Source organism: Podarcis cretensis (genome assembly GCF_951804945.1).
Source record: "Podarcis cretensis genome assembly, chromosome: 12".
NCBI lineage: Eukaryota > Metazoa > Chordata > Lepidosauria > Squamata > Lacertidae > Podarcis > Podarcis cretensis.
The window spans coordinates 59733071-59749578 of NC_137181.1; the positions used below are offsets into that span (position 1 = coordinate 59733071).

General features: G+C 43.1%; 1 protein-coding gene across 6 annotated transcripts in view; it reads left to right on the forward strand.

Moving 5' to 3' along the window:
- HECW1 (HECT, C2 and WW domain containing E3 ubiquitin protein ligase 1) overlaps window positions 1–16508 on the forward strand; it is a 199079-nt gene that overhangs the window by 135312 nt on the left and 47259 nt on the right. For 4 of the 6 annotated variants that reach the window (XM_079947509.1, XM_079947508.1, XM_079947511.1 and 1 more), the window contains 3 exons: window positions 546–647; window positions 6513–6663; window positions 15733–15866. In XM_079947509.1, the coding sequence (XP_079803635.1) occupies window positions 546–647; window positions 6513–6663; window positions 15733–15866 (387 nt within the window). The remainder of the gene's footprint in view (window positions 1–545; window positions 648–6512; window positions 6664–15732; window positions 15867–16508) is intronic. The other 2 variants (XM_079947512.1, XM_079947513.1) reach the window with 1 other exon arrangement.

The following is a 16508-nucleotide window of genomic DNA, read 5'->3' on the forward strand; positions in this document are numbered from 1 at the left end:
TTATGGAGGCAAGAATACCTGCACTGAATGTTAGTATTCAGAAAATACTTCCATTTTGCTTTGGGCTCTACACTTCATCTCTTCTCTATCTTATCTCAGGTCCCCCTATGTTCCTTTTGGCTATCTTTGTCTCAGCTCACTCCCTCTTGTTCACTTATCCTTCTCTCACTTTCTTCTCTCTCTCTCTCTCTCTCTCTCTCTCTCTCTCCCTCCCCCTCCCTCCCTCCCTCCCTCTCCTCTTATTTAATTTATAGCTGGAGAGGTCAGGGACTGAACCAAACCCATCAGTCCTTAGTTGGGTTTACATTGTAAGTCATCAATCCTTACTATGCAGTGACTCACAAAATCTTCCTTTTGACTTCATATTTCAATAGTTCTTTGCCTTGCACATTATTTTCAAAGAGGGCTTGAGGCAGCTAATACACCAGATTGCTGTTAGCCCTTATCTGAAGTTCTTCCAGTCATTTGTGTTTATAGCAGTGCATTTGTAACCACTATGTGGCATCCGTGAATGAACATGAACATCTTGACTGTCTTATCCATAGGTGATTGCCCTTTACTCCATAATTCTCAGCCAATCAACCAGCTTCCCTCCATGAGGTCTGACCACCATCACTACCCAGCCATTGATGAACCTCTTCCGCCAAGTAAGCTTTAGTTTCTTAAAAATATACTACTTTTTTCAACTCAAGTTTTCCTGTTTATCTGAAGGGTACATATAACTAGGCAGTGTGTAAAAAACCCTGAAGAAAGTTCACCTGTCGTTCTGAAATTCTTTTGATTCCTCCAGAATTACTGTATGAGGAATGAACCTCCAGATTTGTTTAAAATTTTGCTTTAAGCAATTGAAGTTGCTGAAACTGAGAAGCCAAGTCAGAGCCAACAGCTTTGTGAACTGAAAGAGGTAGACAGTTCAAACAGGTAATCGAGCAGCTGGTGCAAACTGCTGCTTCCTGTCCCCTATAAGCATATCCAACCAGTATTGTACTAACATAAGCATATCCAACCAGTATTGTACTAATTGGACTGCCTACCATGTACTTCCAGGCTCAATTCAAGGTTTTGGTTTTGATCCATAAAGTCCTTCACAGGATGGGGCCGACCCATCTGAAGGACGTTTTTTTCTGCAGAAGTCCACAGACTTGTTGTATTCAGGTGATCAAGTCCAGCATCATAGGCCATCGCTGCAGGCAGTTAGAAGTACATTAGCAAGGGGCAAGGTTTTCAGCAGAGTGACCCCCAGACTTTGCAATGATCAATGAGGTGGAGTACAAATTGGGCTGGTTTCTATAAAGCATCCAAGGTTTTGTTTGTTTTTTAAGCAGGCATTTGATTACAGTAAGCCTGCAACTTACACACATTTAACTTGTGTGCATTCAGCTTTAAAAGTGCATCAAAACTAAATAAATAAAAAGGGGCGGAAAGGAGGCAGGGTTGCAGGGAAAATAACTTTGGCAATCCCACTTGCCATTGAACCCAATAGGCTTGGACTATGTGCACTGCTCTGGTTCGCCAGAAGCAGCTTCATCATGCTGGCCACATGACCCGGAAGCTGTAGACCAGCTCCCTTGGCCAATAAAGTGAGATGAGTGCCGCAACCCCAGAGTTGTCCGCGACTGGACCTTGTGGTCAGGGGTCCCTTTACCAGTTTTGGCTTTATGCATGATCCCCAGAATGTAATACCCATGTAAGTTGCTGGCTTACTGTTTTTTATTGGCATGTGTCCTGTTTTTATCATTGTTGTTTGCTGTTTTGTTTTATGGTTTTTTTCTTGAACTGTGGCAGTTTACCGTTTTTACAAGGACAGGATTGATGGCCAGTATAGCAGAGGATTCAATAGGGTATACCTCTCTCCTGTGAAGGTGGAAGGAAGTGGAGCTCACACCATAAAAATTATCTTTTAAAACTCTCTATAATTTCATTTTAAATACTTTGCCTTCAGTCCATCAGTGTACAGTGGTGCCTCGCAAGACGAAAATAATCCGTTCCGCGATTCTCTTCGTCTAGAGGTTTTTTCGTCTTGCGAAGCAAGCCCATTGACAGCTTAGCGGATTAGTGCTATTAGCGGTCTAGCGGCTTTTAGCGATCAGCTGATAAGCGGCTTAGCGGCTTAGGAAAGGGGGGGGGGAGCGGAAAAAACCCGCAGGAACTCACAAGATTTTTTCGTCTTGCGAAGCAAGCCCATAGAGAAATTTGTTTAGCGAAGCGCCTCCAAAACGGAAAACCCTTTCGTCTAGCGGGTTTTCCGTCTTGCGAGGCGTTCGTCTTGCGGGGCACCACTGTATCCTGCACTTGATGCAAAACTTTCTGGAAAGTTCTCACAAACGTGCCTTGCAGAATTGAATCAGAGCTACTGTTCATTTCAGCTAGGTTTTTGCAGGAAGGCAGATTGTGGTCTTGATGTGTTTAATAAATCTTCAGCTGTTTAAAAAAAAAGAAAAAAGATGAGGGCAAATATCTGGAGATAATTAATGTCACACTGAATAGGGCTGGGTAATTTCTGGTTTTCAGCATTGTGATATATCACAAGCTAAACTGCTATATACCAATATATCATGATGTCTGAAATAAGGATGGAATAATGTAAAGGCAAATGGGGTAATGTCTAAAACTACTTAGGGGTCTAAAACTGATAACATTTACTTACCTGTAACATATAGTTACAAATGTTATTTTATAGTACAGATAATTTTTAAATTAGCACATTTTTTCTAAAATTAAAGCTGTAGCATATTAGTAGCATAGATATCAAAGGTAAAGTGAGAATGTTCCGTTAATTTTTAAAATAACATTATTTGACAGACAGAAGGTCTGAAGATCTCAAAACCTGGGCAATTTCCTTTGAGGGAATATACAGGTAGTCTGTCAGATCGCTTGGATCTAAGCCATAGAGGGTCTTACAGGTCACAACCAGCACTTTGAATTGTGCCCAGAAACAGATGGTTAGCAGGGGAGCTGTTATGTAGCTTGGGAACTGTTATGGATGCTCCCTATAGCAGCCCCAGTCAACAATCTGGCAGAAGCCCCTCAGGAAGGAACAGAGCCATTGTAAAACAGTGCCTCCAAGTCCCTCCCCAGCAGGAGACCATTGGCCCAGCAGGATACCATGGTCGATGCTACTGAAAGTCACTGAGAGGTCCAGCAGAACCAGCAGGGACACACTCCTCCATCCAGTTATCAAGAAATCCACCAAGGCGACCAAAGCCGTCTGTCTTATAACCAGGTCTGAAACAAGATTGAAGTGGATCTAGATAATCAGTGTCCTCCAGAAACCCCTGGAGCTGAGATGGGATCCCAAAAATGGGATATTGAGATTGCCAATGTGGGAGGGCTTTTTCAATAGAGGTCTTATAACGGCCTCCTTAAATGTGTGGTAGCTCTCACATTTTCTAGGATCCCGTACATCCTTGGGCTGTACAGACTGGAAAGTATTCATTAACAGATAGCATGTTAGTGGGGTAAAATTCCTGGAGTGGCAGTGACATTTCTGGAGCAGAACTTGAATATTTCTGTTTTGTCCTTCCGGGTTTATGCATTTTTCACCACTTTTAATATGCCTATTCTTCATAAGGAGTACCTAGCATCTTGCATTAACAAAAAATGTCCAGTAGATGGCATACTCTGACCTGTAACACTGTTGTAATCTTTCAGGTCTAAGATATTACTGCTTGGTTATAGAAAGTGCCCAGTGTGTTCAAAAACTATGTAAAGTTTGCAAAGAAAGCTTTATGTTTTTGTTTTTAATCCGGTTACTTTGTTTTTGGTGACCTTCCTCCACTGGGCTGTGGATGATCCCTAAACTTCATCACTGGATTTGATTCTTACTTTGTTGATGCAGTAAAGCCAAAGGAAGCCTTCAGTTGCCTGGAGCCTTAGCTGAAGTCTGCTGTAGATTAAGGGAGAAGAAGGAAATAAGAGAAGTTCATATAATAGGCAAATATGTCTCTCCTCCAAAATCTTTTCCAACCACTTTGCAAGTGAAGGCAAATTAGATTTCAGATTACAGCCAGATGGCCTACTGTTATTTAGGAAGAACGCTTATGTGGACTCTGTACCTAAATCTATGAAGATTCTATGGATTCCAGTTATTTTCAGTCCTAGGGGCCCTTTAATTCACCCTTCTACATTTTCATCTATATTTTACTGATAGGTTTATTGACAGTGTTTTTTGTGGAGATTAATTGATACGAAATCCCAAACATAGAAGCATAAACAACTAAAAGGTCTTTACTAATATATCCATTCGTATCACTGAATCTTTAGTAGCTATATATTCTATGTCCCTGAACATGTTTGTCTTTCATGTGCCATGCCAACTGAATAGTTGCTGCCAGAATTGAATTATTCAGTTTTCCATTTGATTTGAAAGCCACATAGGGACAATAATTCTCAGCGGCATGAATTTTTAAAGCACATTTTAAGTACACGCTGCAGCCTGATCTAAAGATTTTTCATTTTTTTCCTGGCATTTGTAATATGCCTTTATTGCTTCCTGAGTAACTCACCCTTAAGCAGGGAGAATCTATTTTATATCTGAAGGTGTAAACATGGATTATCGTATGCTTGACTTGATGGAGAAATATGTGCTTGTCTTAAAGTATTTTTCCAGTGAAAGCCAAGGAGGGATGGTTGGAATAAGATGAAATCTTCCTGAAAGGTCTAGGGTATGACCACTTGGGAGAATTCAAAGGACTACAGAATATTCACAACAGCTTTTCTGGGGCCTGAGAGGCAAGAACTTATGTGTACCTTTCAAAACAAACTAGCCCGATATAACCACTGACTCCATTCCAGTTAAAATTCAGTGCTGTTGAAACGAATAATTTTATTGCTGTCAGTGAGATTTAAGCTGTAATCCTAAACACACACTTATAGGGAACACGAACCATTGTACGTAGTGGAGTATGCATAGGATGTGACTGAATAGCTGCAGTCCTAAATACACCTACTTCAGAATCATGCGCGGCTCTTTGGGACAAACCTCTGAGAAGACATGCATACAGTCTGCTTGAAGTGATGCCTAACTGGATTGTTGCCACTTTCTGCCACTGTGTCCCCATCATCTTGGCAGGTGCCCACCATATTCTCCTTTTTAGCACTTGTACGTCAGCAAGCTCCTACTTCACTGGCTGGGCTGTTTCATATGCTATGTTTTTTCTACACCCAAACTCTATGTTAAACATGAAATGGCCCTAACTCAGAGACCTTCTTTCACAACTGTCTGTGTTCTTTGCAATACGTTGTCCATCTGCACTGTTGGACAGATCTTCAGTGTTCACCAATTATGTGGGTACATGTACCATAATGTCTAGTATTTGCAATCCTTCCCCACTGCTTGTCATGCCACTGTGGTGATTTCCAGTTAAACTGGCAAACCTCTAGCTCTGGGCTTTCAAGTGGGCATTAACCATTGTATGAGATTTGTGTGTGCTTTCTACATGATCCATTGCATTATTGCACATTGTGGCAGGCTTACTAGCCATAGTAATTCAAATATAACCTGGGCAGGAAATGGTGTCCCAAACACTGCATGTTTGTTTGTTATGTAAAGTAATTTAAGGTTGTTGATTTGGAGTCCAAACATTCCATAGTGTGGCTTTTTGTCCAGCAAAGCATACGTCTACTTTTCAGCTCCTTCTACGCATGCCCACAGTTATGGGTAAAATATACCCTTTACTTTTTTGGGATCGCCCTCATGAAACTTGGGACTATGAATAAGGCTAAATATGGGATAAAGGACAATTCCATAGATTTTCTAGCCCCCATCAGGGTCCTAAACCCTTTTTAAAAACCCATTTAAAAAATGCATGTGATTTTGAGATACTGGCCCTAATCCAGAAAGCCTTCTCTATGGGCAGGAGGGCCAAACACAATCTCATGTGTTTAAGAACCATTAATTTCAGTGGATGGGACAAGCACGATTTGGTTACAGCTTTAAGACTGGAGATTGATTAGGAAGCTCAGGAAGTAAAACTACAAAATTTGCATTAGGTAAGAGCCCCACTCTGCAGTGTTGGGATACACTGTCCAGTTCAGCTTCCCTCCACCAAAAACCTGGGCACCTCGTGGTCTTGGAATCTGAACCTGTGCTGGATCCATTTTTGCCTGTACTTTAGCTGGCAGAGCTAGTCCAGTTCAGGAAGTCCACATAATCCAAATGTGACTTGGGCACCGTATTTCCCCCACTTTTTTGCCAGGGTGGTGTTTCCTTTGCTTCTGGATTCCTTTGCTGTTAAGCATTAGAATGCTCCTATGCTGATGTTCTTAAACAGTGTGTTTTACAAGTTGTTGGTCACTTTTTAAATCTTGTATTTAATTTAGGAATGTGCTTTGATCAGAACCCTGTGCAGCAGTTGTTGCTGTTTTCTTTTTGGTAAATATGTTTGCATAATACATTTTGGGCAGGAATGTTTATATATCTGGATTACCCTAATAGTCTAGATTTCTGGATGTCCACAAATGACCTAATTTTTTGTCTTTTTCCAATTTCCTAAAAAAACATTTAATGCAAGACTGGGAAGCTCGGATAGATAGCCACGGTCGGGTATTCTATGTGGATCATGTGAATCGAACTACAACTTGGCAGCGTCCGACTGCAGCAGCTACTCTTGATGGAATACGCAGATCAGGGTCAATCCAACAAATGGAGCAACTCAATCGGCGGTGAGTTTATGCTAGACCAAATTTCTAAAAAAGTTCTAGCTGAAAACCATCCTATTTGCCTTCATCTCCCATGCCTATAGGATCTGGCACACTATGCAGACAAGAGACGGCAAGTGCAATCCTATACATGTCTGCTCAAAACTATGCCCTACTGACTTCAGTGGAGCTTAATCAGCGGCGTAGCGTGGGTTGTCAGCACCTGGGGCAAGGCAAGTAATCTGCGCCCCCTAACCCGGGGCAAGGCAAGTAATTTGCGCCCCCTAACCCAGGGCAAGGCAAGTAATTTGCGCCCCCTAACCCGGGGCAAGGCAAGTAATTTGCGCCCCCTAACCCGGGGCAAGGCAAGTAATTTGCGCCCCCTAACCCGGGGCAAGGCAAGTAATTTGCGCCCCTAACCCCTAACCTGCCGCCGCTGCCAGCTTCTTCTTGCTGCTGCCTGGGCTGGTCTGGTGTGGTTCTCTCCTGCGCTCAGCGCTGCGCTGGGTGGCTGCTGCACTGTCCCTCCCCCAGATAGTCCCTCCCTCCCTCTCTCTGCTCCGCACAGTGGGCGGCAACCCGGGCAGCTCAGATCGGATTCGCACAGCCAGCACTGTGAGAGAGAGAGAGTGAGCCAGGTAGGGGCAGAGAGCTGCGAGTGTGCCCCCAAAATGTTGCGCCTGGTGCGGCTGGCACCCCCTGCACCCCCACGCTATGCCACTGAGCTTAATTCAATGTAAGTGGGTATATAATTGCAGGCTGGGAGCATCATAAAAGGTGCTTACCAGATTAGAGGCAGATTGCAGTTTCCAAGAGATTTGAAAATCGTATAAAGGGAGACACAGAAAAAGATGTTCTCTCAAGGAGGGCAGAGTTAATATTACAGCATACACAGAGTGCTGCCCCCCCCCCCGAAAACCAAGCATTGTTAAGCTTCCCTTCTGAAACAGCTAATATAATTTTCTCAATGTCCTACTATCATGGTCCTTTTGTTTCCCTACTTCTGCTCAAAATCACTGGACAATACACAGCATAAATGCAATCAATACCAGCTTATTTTTGTGATTGTAAGTTGTTTTAAACTGTATTTAATATTGTATTTTAATGTAACCTGCCCTGGGATCTTTGAGTGAAAGGGAGATATTATTATTATTAGTAGTAGTAGTAGTAGTATTAGTATTTTAATATATTATGTTACATTACATTATGTTATGTTACCACCTGTAAGTTTTATATTGGTGGATGTCTGTGCGGTAGTTCGTTAATTTCTTTGTTGTTTTTGTTTTATATTATGTTTTTGCATTTTAATTAAGTGTGAGGTGCCTTTTAGGTTTTTGGACCAAAATGTGGGGTGAAATAAATGAAACTCTTACATTACATAGAGAAAACAGGGTATGCTTTGATAGATGTTAAGAAGAAGGAAGAGCTCAACGTAGTCTTCAGCAGGAACCCCGTGCTGCTTGTTTAATTTTGCTTTCAGAATCACAGCTGGATCTATGAATTCTCAAGCATGTGTGAGTTTTTTAAAGTAATAATCAGGGGTTACTAAGTGTTACTGGAAGGATATTTTGATACTCCTCATCCTGAAAGGTTACACATCATGGTCTCCCCATGTTCCCCCTGTCACCACCACATGCCTGCCCACTTGTTTACACAAGGGAAGCTCGGCGCTGCAGCTGAGCACACAAACAGGTGGTCCAGCTGAGCACATGAGTGAACAGGCAGCCAGGTGGGTCTGTGAATGGCAGCAGCGGTGGGATTGGGGGATTGGGATGAGTTGTGTGGTAATGGGGGGTTGGGGTCAGATTGTGAGGGGGAAGTTTGGGTGAACTCTGAGGGAGGGAGAGTTTGGAGCAAACAGAGGGTGGGAAAATGGGGTGGGGTGGGTAGGCTGCAATGGGGGGGTCGAAGGAGCTCTGGTGGGATGTGGTGTTGGGTGAGGTGTAAAGGGAGGTGGTTGACAAGGGTGGGTAGGATGGCAGGGGTGGGGGCAGGTGGGGCTGGTGAGCAAAGCAAGCAGGGGCAGCAGTCCTAGTATTCCAGTATAAGGCAGGTGAACGTCAGTTTACAAATCTGTCTGAGATGTTTATGGGCAGATTTATTTTAAATGTTTTTACTTGACCTAAACTCAGGTCACACCAAACAAAGTGGGTCAGTACATGAAGATGCATGCTTCTGTTTTTCTTGTTAAATAATTTATAATTTCACTTGACATTATATGACAGCAAAATCATTTTTCACTATAACCTCAGGAAATGTTTTTGTTTTTCCTCCTCTCTCAGTTTACCATAATGATATTGTTTTCCATTGAAAAAACCTGGGCCTGGAACATCTATCCTCTAATTACACACCTTAAAGCGAATAGGCAGGCTAGTTGGGGGGTTTGTTATACTTTAAAATGTGGGATAATTATCCTTGGTGTGCTAAGCGGGCAAATTCAAAGCTTCTTCCTTTCAAGACAGCCAAACAGGATGGGAGTTCTTCAGTCCGATTTACAGAAAGGAGGATTATAGAAATCAGCTGCCAAGTGGCTGCCACCAGGAATTTTAGTAGTTTCCCTAAAGGCTTTAATTCCTCTAAAAATATCTTTTGTGCATAAGAGAACATAACACCAGTGAGTCCCACAAAGTATTATCTCAAGCATACTAGTGTAGTAGGTCAGACTACTACAAATCCCAATTCGTCCACAAAACTCACTGGGTAACCATGGGCCAGTCACTCTTTCTCAGTGCAATCTACCTCACAGGGTTGTTGTGAGAACAAAAAAGTGTAACGTATGTGTGTGGGCCGGGGATATGTCATCCAGATCTCCTGCGAGGAAGGTGAAATAGAAATATGGTTGGGTGCCCTCAAGCTGCTGCGTTTGCTGTGATAAATGTGTGTGTAGGGAATACAACTACACCAAAGCCCATTCTTAGACATAGAACATTAGCATGTCAGAGAGGAGGCTAAGGTACAACCATTTCCACTAACATACCAGTTTTCTACCAGTTTTCTATTATTATTATTATTATTATTATTATTATTATTATTATGTCTGGAGGACAATTTAGCCATGGTACCATCAATCTACAGGTTTACCATCTCACTTGCTGTTTGCAAGAACTAGGCAATGAAAAAATACTTTTTTAGGGAGCAATGGCAAATTAAACCAGTTCCAGACCTTGCTAGAAGAGATCATTTGGTTTATTTTATAAAAATAACATTTAATTGAATCAATATTAGCTTGATGTAATTGAAATATTTGAAATATTTATTTTGAATGTGCTAGCTTGTGTGCCAGGTATGCTGTTAACACAACCTTCTTGCTCCCCTTTCTCTGTTAATTGTGCCATGCATGCTTCACTTCCTGCCCAAGATGCGCTCCTTTCTCTTTGCCCTACACACTTACGTAACACAGGCCTACGTGTTGCCAGAAGGCGGTGGTTCTTTTAAGATTCAGAGACAATGAATACAATAATAGGTGAAGGCTAGAAATTCTTCATGCAAAGAAAGACTAGTGCCCAAACTGCAACCCAAAACCCACTTATTTATCGCCAAGTGCCAACACGGCAATTGAACCTGAATACTGAGGTTTTGGTTTAGAAGGGGAGGTTGGCGCATCCATGTGGAGAGAGAGTGGAGCAACACAGTGGTGCCTCAGTTTTCAAACCGCTTAGTTCTCAAACTACTTGGAACCCATACACTTCAAACCCGGAAATGAGTGTTCTGGTTTTTGAACTTTTTTGGGAAGCAGAACATGCTCTGTTCTGAGTATAACTTCCGTTTTGATTGCCACACTTCTGTTTCCAGAATGAGGGAAGACGAGCTGGATGGCAAGCGAACAGGCCCCTGCCGCTCTCCAGCGCTGTGTCCCTCTGCCTCTGCAGCCACAACAGCAAACCGCCCCCCACCCCCCAGCTCCGGAGACGCTGAATGAGGGAAGGCTGGGCTGGCAAGCGAGCAGGCAAGGGATGTTGCCACCCCCCCACCCCTGCCTGCTCCTGCTTGCAGGCAAATAGGAGTGGGATCAGGCTGCTCCGCTAGGCAGTGTTGCTGCTTGCATGGGAACAGGAGCTGGATCAGGGCTGCTCAGCTGGGGAGGTGCAGGATCCCTCACACTTTCCACTGAAATGGTTCGTGACTGCACTCCCCTCAAGGAAGACGTTTAAGGAGCTCCCATCTCCGCATCAGAGCCCCTGCAACCCCATGAAGGCAGCCAGGCTGAATAGTTGCTGAGGTTGGGGAAGGTGGAGGCAGCCCAAAAGCTGCACCTGAGAGCCCCTGCACCACCTGAAGGCAGCCAGGCGCTCCTCAACTGAGCTGCTTGCTCCCGCTCCTACTTGTGAAGTGGAGGCTTCGTGCTTCCCAGCTGAAAGATCCCCATCCTGCTCCTGCACAAGTAGGAGCAAGAGCAGGAGCAGGCAGCTCAGCTGGGGAGCACGAACCCTCCACTCCACTTCTGACTCCGCTCCCATTGGCCCTGGCCGGAGGGTGTGTAAAGCCTCAACCTCGCAGCAGCAACAGCAGCAGCAGCAGCAGGAAGAAGGCAGCTGCTCGGAACTCTCGGCAGCCCACCAATGCGGCAGTGCGCCTCTGAGCGCGTGCACAGCGCTGTGCCCTCCCCACCCACAGCAGAAGCTCCCCAAGGGAAAGCGCGCACCCTGGAGGTTGTGGCTCCATTTTGCACACACACACACACACACCCTGACACCCCATCCGAGGCGCTTCTGCTTCGACACACGTTGAGCTGAGGACTCAATGCACCTGCCCTTACCTTCTGCCGGCTCTGTGCAGAGAGGGTTCTGAGTGCCCCCTCTGGCACGTGTGCCATAGGTTCGCCACCACTGGGCTATGGCATAAAGCTACAGAACAGATCCTTTCTCTGGTGGCCCCACTTGTGGAATGTTCTCCCCAGGGAAGCTGGCTTGGTGCTTTCCTTACATTTCTTTAGGTGTAAAAACATTCCTTTTCTCCTAGGCCTTTGACTAATGGAACAGTCTGTGGTCTTTTAAACTGTGTGTGGCAGGGTTAGTGTTTTTGTTTGCTACTATGGTATGTATTTTTGTGTTTTTATATCGAAAATCACCCTGTGATCCTTGGCTGAAAGGCAGTATAGAAATTAAATAAATAAATAAAGAATAAGAATAAGAATAGTAAACAAGGCAACAGTGCTTACGCCCATGGAAACAGCACATGGAATAATTAAACTTAATTAATAAAAGCCCACCTTTATAAAATTATGTGATAAACAATTGAATTGGCACCAAACTTCTCTGTGGTCCAGCAAGACTGATAGGGAGACGTCCTATGATCCACTTATTCCATAAGATTCCTTCAGCCAAATACATTGCAGGATCCATCCTTTAGAAAGCCACAATTACGTCATACCAGTAACATATAAATGAGACCTCCCTTGAGCCTCACCTTGCTTCCCTCTGGTGGTTGTGGCAGGTCCATGAAGGTCATTTTAAAGTATTCTATGTACTGCCTTTTATCTAGTTTAGAAAACATTCCTTCTGCATTAGGCTTAAATATTGAGATGAACTGGGCAGTATTTGTGCAGCTGCTAGGCTTTTCCTCAGATGAAAATGAACAAAATACTTTTGTTAGTTTGCAGTATTTATAGTCGGCTCTTCCTTGAATGTACAAAAACTACAAAATTAGGTCCAATAAAACACAATTCTAACCCAAGGTAAACAAGCAAAACTACAGCAGCAAAAATTAATATTTCCAATTTAACCAAATGACAAGGTAAAAATAAACAAAACATTCAAGCAGACAGAAACAGACGAAACAACCAAAGGTTTTAGCATCACTTCCCATCCGAATCCTCACTTAGGCGGTCTACTCCCTCCCTCTCCATCTCTCACACAAAGTCTGTGTGCCAACAGACCCTCAATCTGTGACTTTTGAGTAACTTAACAACTGCAAAACCCCCCCCCCCCATCATCCAGGATCTCACCCTGAGCAGTGTAAATGGTTGCCCGCAAGCATCCACAGCAAGAAACTCCCATCTCTTATCCACAATGACAACAGAAAAAAGAACACACCCAAAATAAAAACTAGGTAGTGATAAATCCCAGCCAGTTTTTCTCTCCCTTTCCCAGTCCTGAGAAAACCACAGGGTTGCCAGGTAGAGACATGCAGATGGGTTTGCTGGTGTCCCTCATCTCTCGTCTTCTTTTCAGCTGGCACAGACAGCGTTCAAGGTCCTTTAGGGTCTAGACTAGACTAAACAAAACTATGGTTTCGAAACTATTGAAAAGCATACTGGGGTTGTTCCAAGGGGTTTTCAGTGTAGGGCCGGCCTATTCATGAGGCTGGCTGAGTGAGGCAGCTGCCTTCGGTGGCGGGAGCCCAAGAAGCAGCACCCCTGAGAGCATGCCTCATGTTCCACTACTAGTGAAGGAGGGGTGCCGGCAGCAGCTCTGGTAGCTACTGGCAATATCTTGCCAAAATGTTGTGAGATCTAATGTACTCTGTGAGACCTTGTGTGAGATCTCACCGGAACCCACTGTTATTGCCACTGCTTTCTGGGTGTTGCCATGTAAGGAAGTCTTTGGTGGCGGCAGTGGCAGAGTGGCATCTTCCCATTTCGCCTCAGACGCACCGACTCATCTCAGTGAGATGCTTAATGATGGCCATCAAGGAAGCCCCCCCCCCCCCCGAAAGACTGATTGTTCACCTAACAAAAGCCAGTTACAGAAGAGGGAATCGGGCAGCGAGACACATCAGGCTGGCAGTGTGTCCCAGAGCACATATCCTGCAGAATGCTGTGGCAGTTCCTTGGAAAACCAGTCTTTAGGGGCTCCCTGAGGACAGAAAGTTTGAAAACCACCATTATAATGCATACACAGTAAATGTATCCACCATCACAATCATCATTTGAAAAAGTGCTGGATTTTTCAAATGCATCCACATAGCTGTTTCAAATTTTTTTCCACATATGTGGGCATTTTTTTCAGAATATCTTGAAGATTGCTTTACACAGTTTTGACTAAACTGCAGTAGTCTCTTGGTCCATTGCTTTGCTTCCTAGGCATTATTAGCCCGCAGGGGATTTTTCTACCATCTAATTAAATGGGAAGCTTATGCACTGTATATATCCCTCTAAATAGGTGAGCTACGTTTTTCTGTTCTGCTGTTGCATGAGGGGGGCATAAAACTCAGCCTGCACTGGAATGGAAAGTTTGTTCAGTCAGCCTGCTGTGAAGTGAATAAAAATGTTTATAGGTTCTTATAAAAGAGAGAGTGGGGGGAAATAGAGCTATGTTAATATGGTGTGAAGTCCAAATATAATAATTTGTTTGCAAAGGGCATATTTAAAGGCAAAACAACAAATCCTTAGTTCTTGTAGTGTTTTTTTAAAGCTAATTTTATTATGCTATTTAAAAAGGTAAAGGTAAAGGTACCCCTGCCCGTACGGGCCAGTCTTGACAGACTCTGGGGTTGTGCGCCCATCTCACTTAAGAGGCCAGGGGCCAGCGCTGTCCGGAGACACTTCCGGGTCACGTGGCCAGCGTGACATCGCTGCTCTGGCGAGCCAGAGCCGCACACGGAAACGCCCTTTACCTTCCCGCTGGTAAGCGGTCCCTATTTATCTACTTGCACCCGGAGGTGCTTTCGAACTGCTAGGTTGGCAGGCGCTGGGACCGAGCAGCGGGAGCGCACCCCGCCGCAGGGATTCGAACCGCCGACCTTTCGATCGGCAAGTCCTAGGCGCTGAGGCTTTAACCCACAGCGCCACCTGCGTGCCCATTATGCTATTTACCTTCTTGCTAATATGTGTATGTGCATGTAAAGTTAAATATAAAGAATTGATTATTGAGGAAATTAATGAAACAAAAGCAGTCTACTCTTTCAGCCAAGCATAAATCTTTATATTTTCACCTTCTCCCCAACTCAATTCAATTCAAGTATTTTATTAAAACTTCCAAGACTGTCAAATCATAAATCAAACCAAACCAAGAAATAACCTAAAAACAAAATTATTATTATTAATAATATTATTATTAGTACTATTATTAATTCCCTGCATCTTTACTAAGAATGAAATCATTTGGAGGCTTATATCATTTCCCCCCTGTAGAATACTCTCCTGGAGGATGTGAAAGAGTTAAACAACTATATAAATTTTAGTAGACATCTGAAGGCAGCCCTGTTTGGGGAAGCTTTTAATGTTTGATTTTTTTGTTGTTTGATTTGTATTCTTGTTGGAAGCCACCCAGAGTAGTTGGGGTAATCCAGTCAGATGAGCGGGGTATAAGAAATTATAAATTATTATTGTTGTTGTTGCTGTTGTTATTCCAATCCAAATGCCATAAACACTTGAGAAACCTAAAGCATAATTCTAATAAATATTAAATATAAACTACCTAATTATATTTAGCTAATAATATTGAACCAATACTCAAAATTTGCCAATCCAAGCCAGTAAGCCTACCTAATATCAAAGTTTCACATTTTCTTCAGTTTACCCATAAGATTGACTTACCCGATATGCTCCCACTTGACAGCTTTGATCGGCAGAATTTGCACTTTTACAGGTGCCGCATAATACCTGCACCACATCTATAAGAACTCAATTGTTTAGTTTGGAAGCCTCAACACTTTGGAGCTCCCTGCCTATTTTTATCAGGCCTTCGTGCCCGCTGAAGACATTTTTATTTAAACAAGTCTACCCAGATTTTTATTTAGTTTGTGTGAGTTTTAATTTGTTTTAATCTATTCTATTGTCATTAAAACTTTCTGTATGGTTTAAATTATGGTTGTAACTTTTTAGTAATAATTTTATTGTTCTATCTTTTTCATAAACTGCTTTGAGTTTTCTTTTACCATCAAGCAGTATATAAATTTTGTGAAATAAATAAATAATCTTTATTTATGGCAACCATAGCTGACTATAAGGTCAGGCCAAGAGACTTTCACTTTCTGTCTTTCTTTCCTGTTAGGCTGTACTTAAGGGGATCATGCATAGTTAATTCACTGTGCCCAAATACTTCAAAATAACAACAGGCGACACATAACACTAAGCCAAATCGTGGCTAAGCATGAAGGGGTAATGTGCATCTGACTAACATATTTTACTTCCTCCCCTTTTTCAAAATCAAGGTACCAAAATATTCAGCGAACTATTGCTACGGAAAGAACAGAGGAGGACACTGTGGTTAGCAGCAGGGTAGAGAGGCTTCCCGCTGGAGGAGGAGGAAGTGATTCTGAGGCAGACCCTTCGCAGCCAAATTCCGGTAAGACATTTACATGAGTCAGTGTCCTCCTCTGACTATGGTATTGTATGAGCTTTGTAGATGAGTGGGGGGGGGGGGGTAGCATCACGTTTCACAGATGCTTCTCAGTGAGGGTCTGGTTCTCACTGTTGTGATAAAGTCTATGTTGGGGCCGTAATTGGTGGGTCCCAAGCGTCATTGCGCTTCCATATTCCCTCCTGTTGGTTTATTTATTTCATAAAATTTATATGCAGCTTGACTGTAAAAAATCCCAGAGCGGTTAACAAAAAGCTAAAACCATAACATCAGGAAAAAGATTTAATATGTTAAATGCACAAGAAGTTAAGATACTTGAAAAGATACTTGTGGATGTCAGAGATAAAAAGAACTATTCACTTTTACACTGGATATTTGTTTATAAAACTAAGTTGGAAAGAACTTGTTGCCTAAAAGCCAAGTCTTAGCTAAAGGAATCGACAAATAAGGAATTGAAAACACAAGAAGCACAGGTTTGTTGGGGAGGGTTGTGCCATGGATTAACAAGTCCTTTCTGTAACTACCAGGAAGTTGGCCAGAAGCCGTGCTTTAGAGGGGGAAATCAGAAGAGGGGAGAATAGTCATTCAAAATTCAAATGTTCTCTTGCTGTGTATTACATGGAAGCC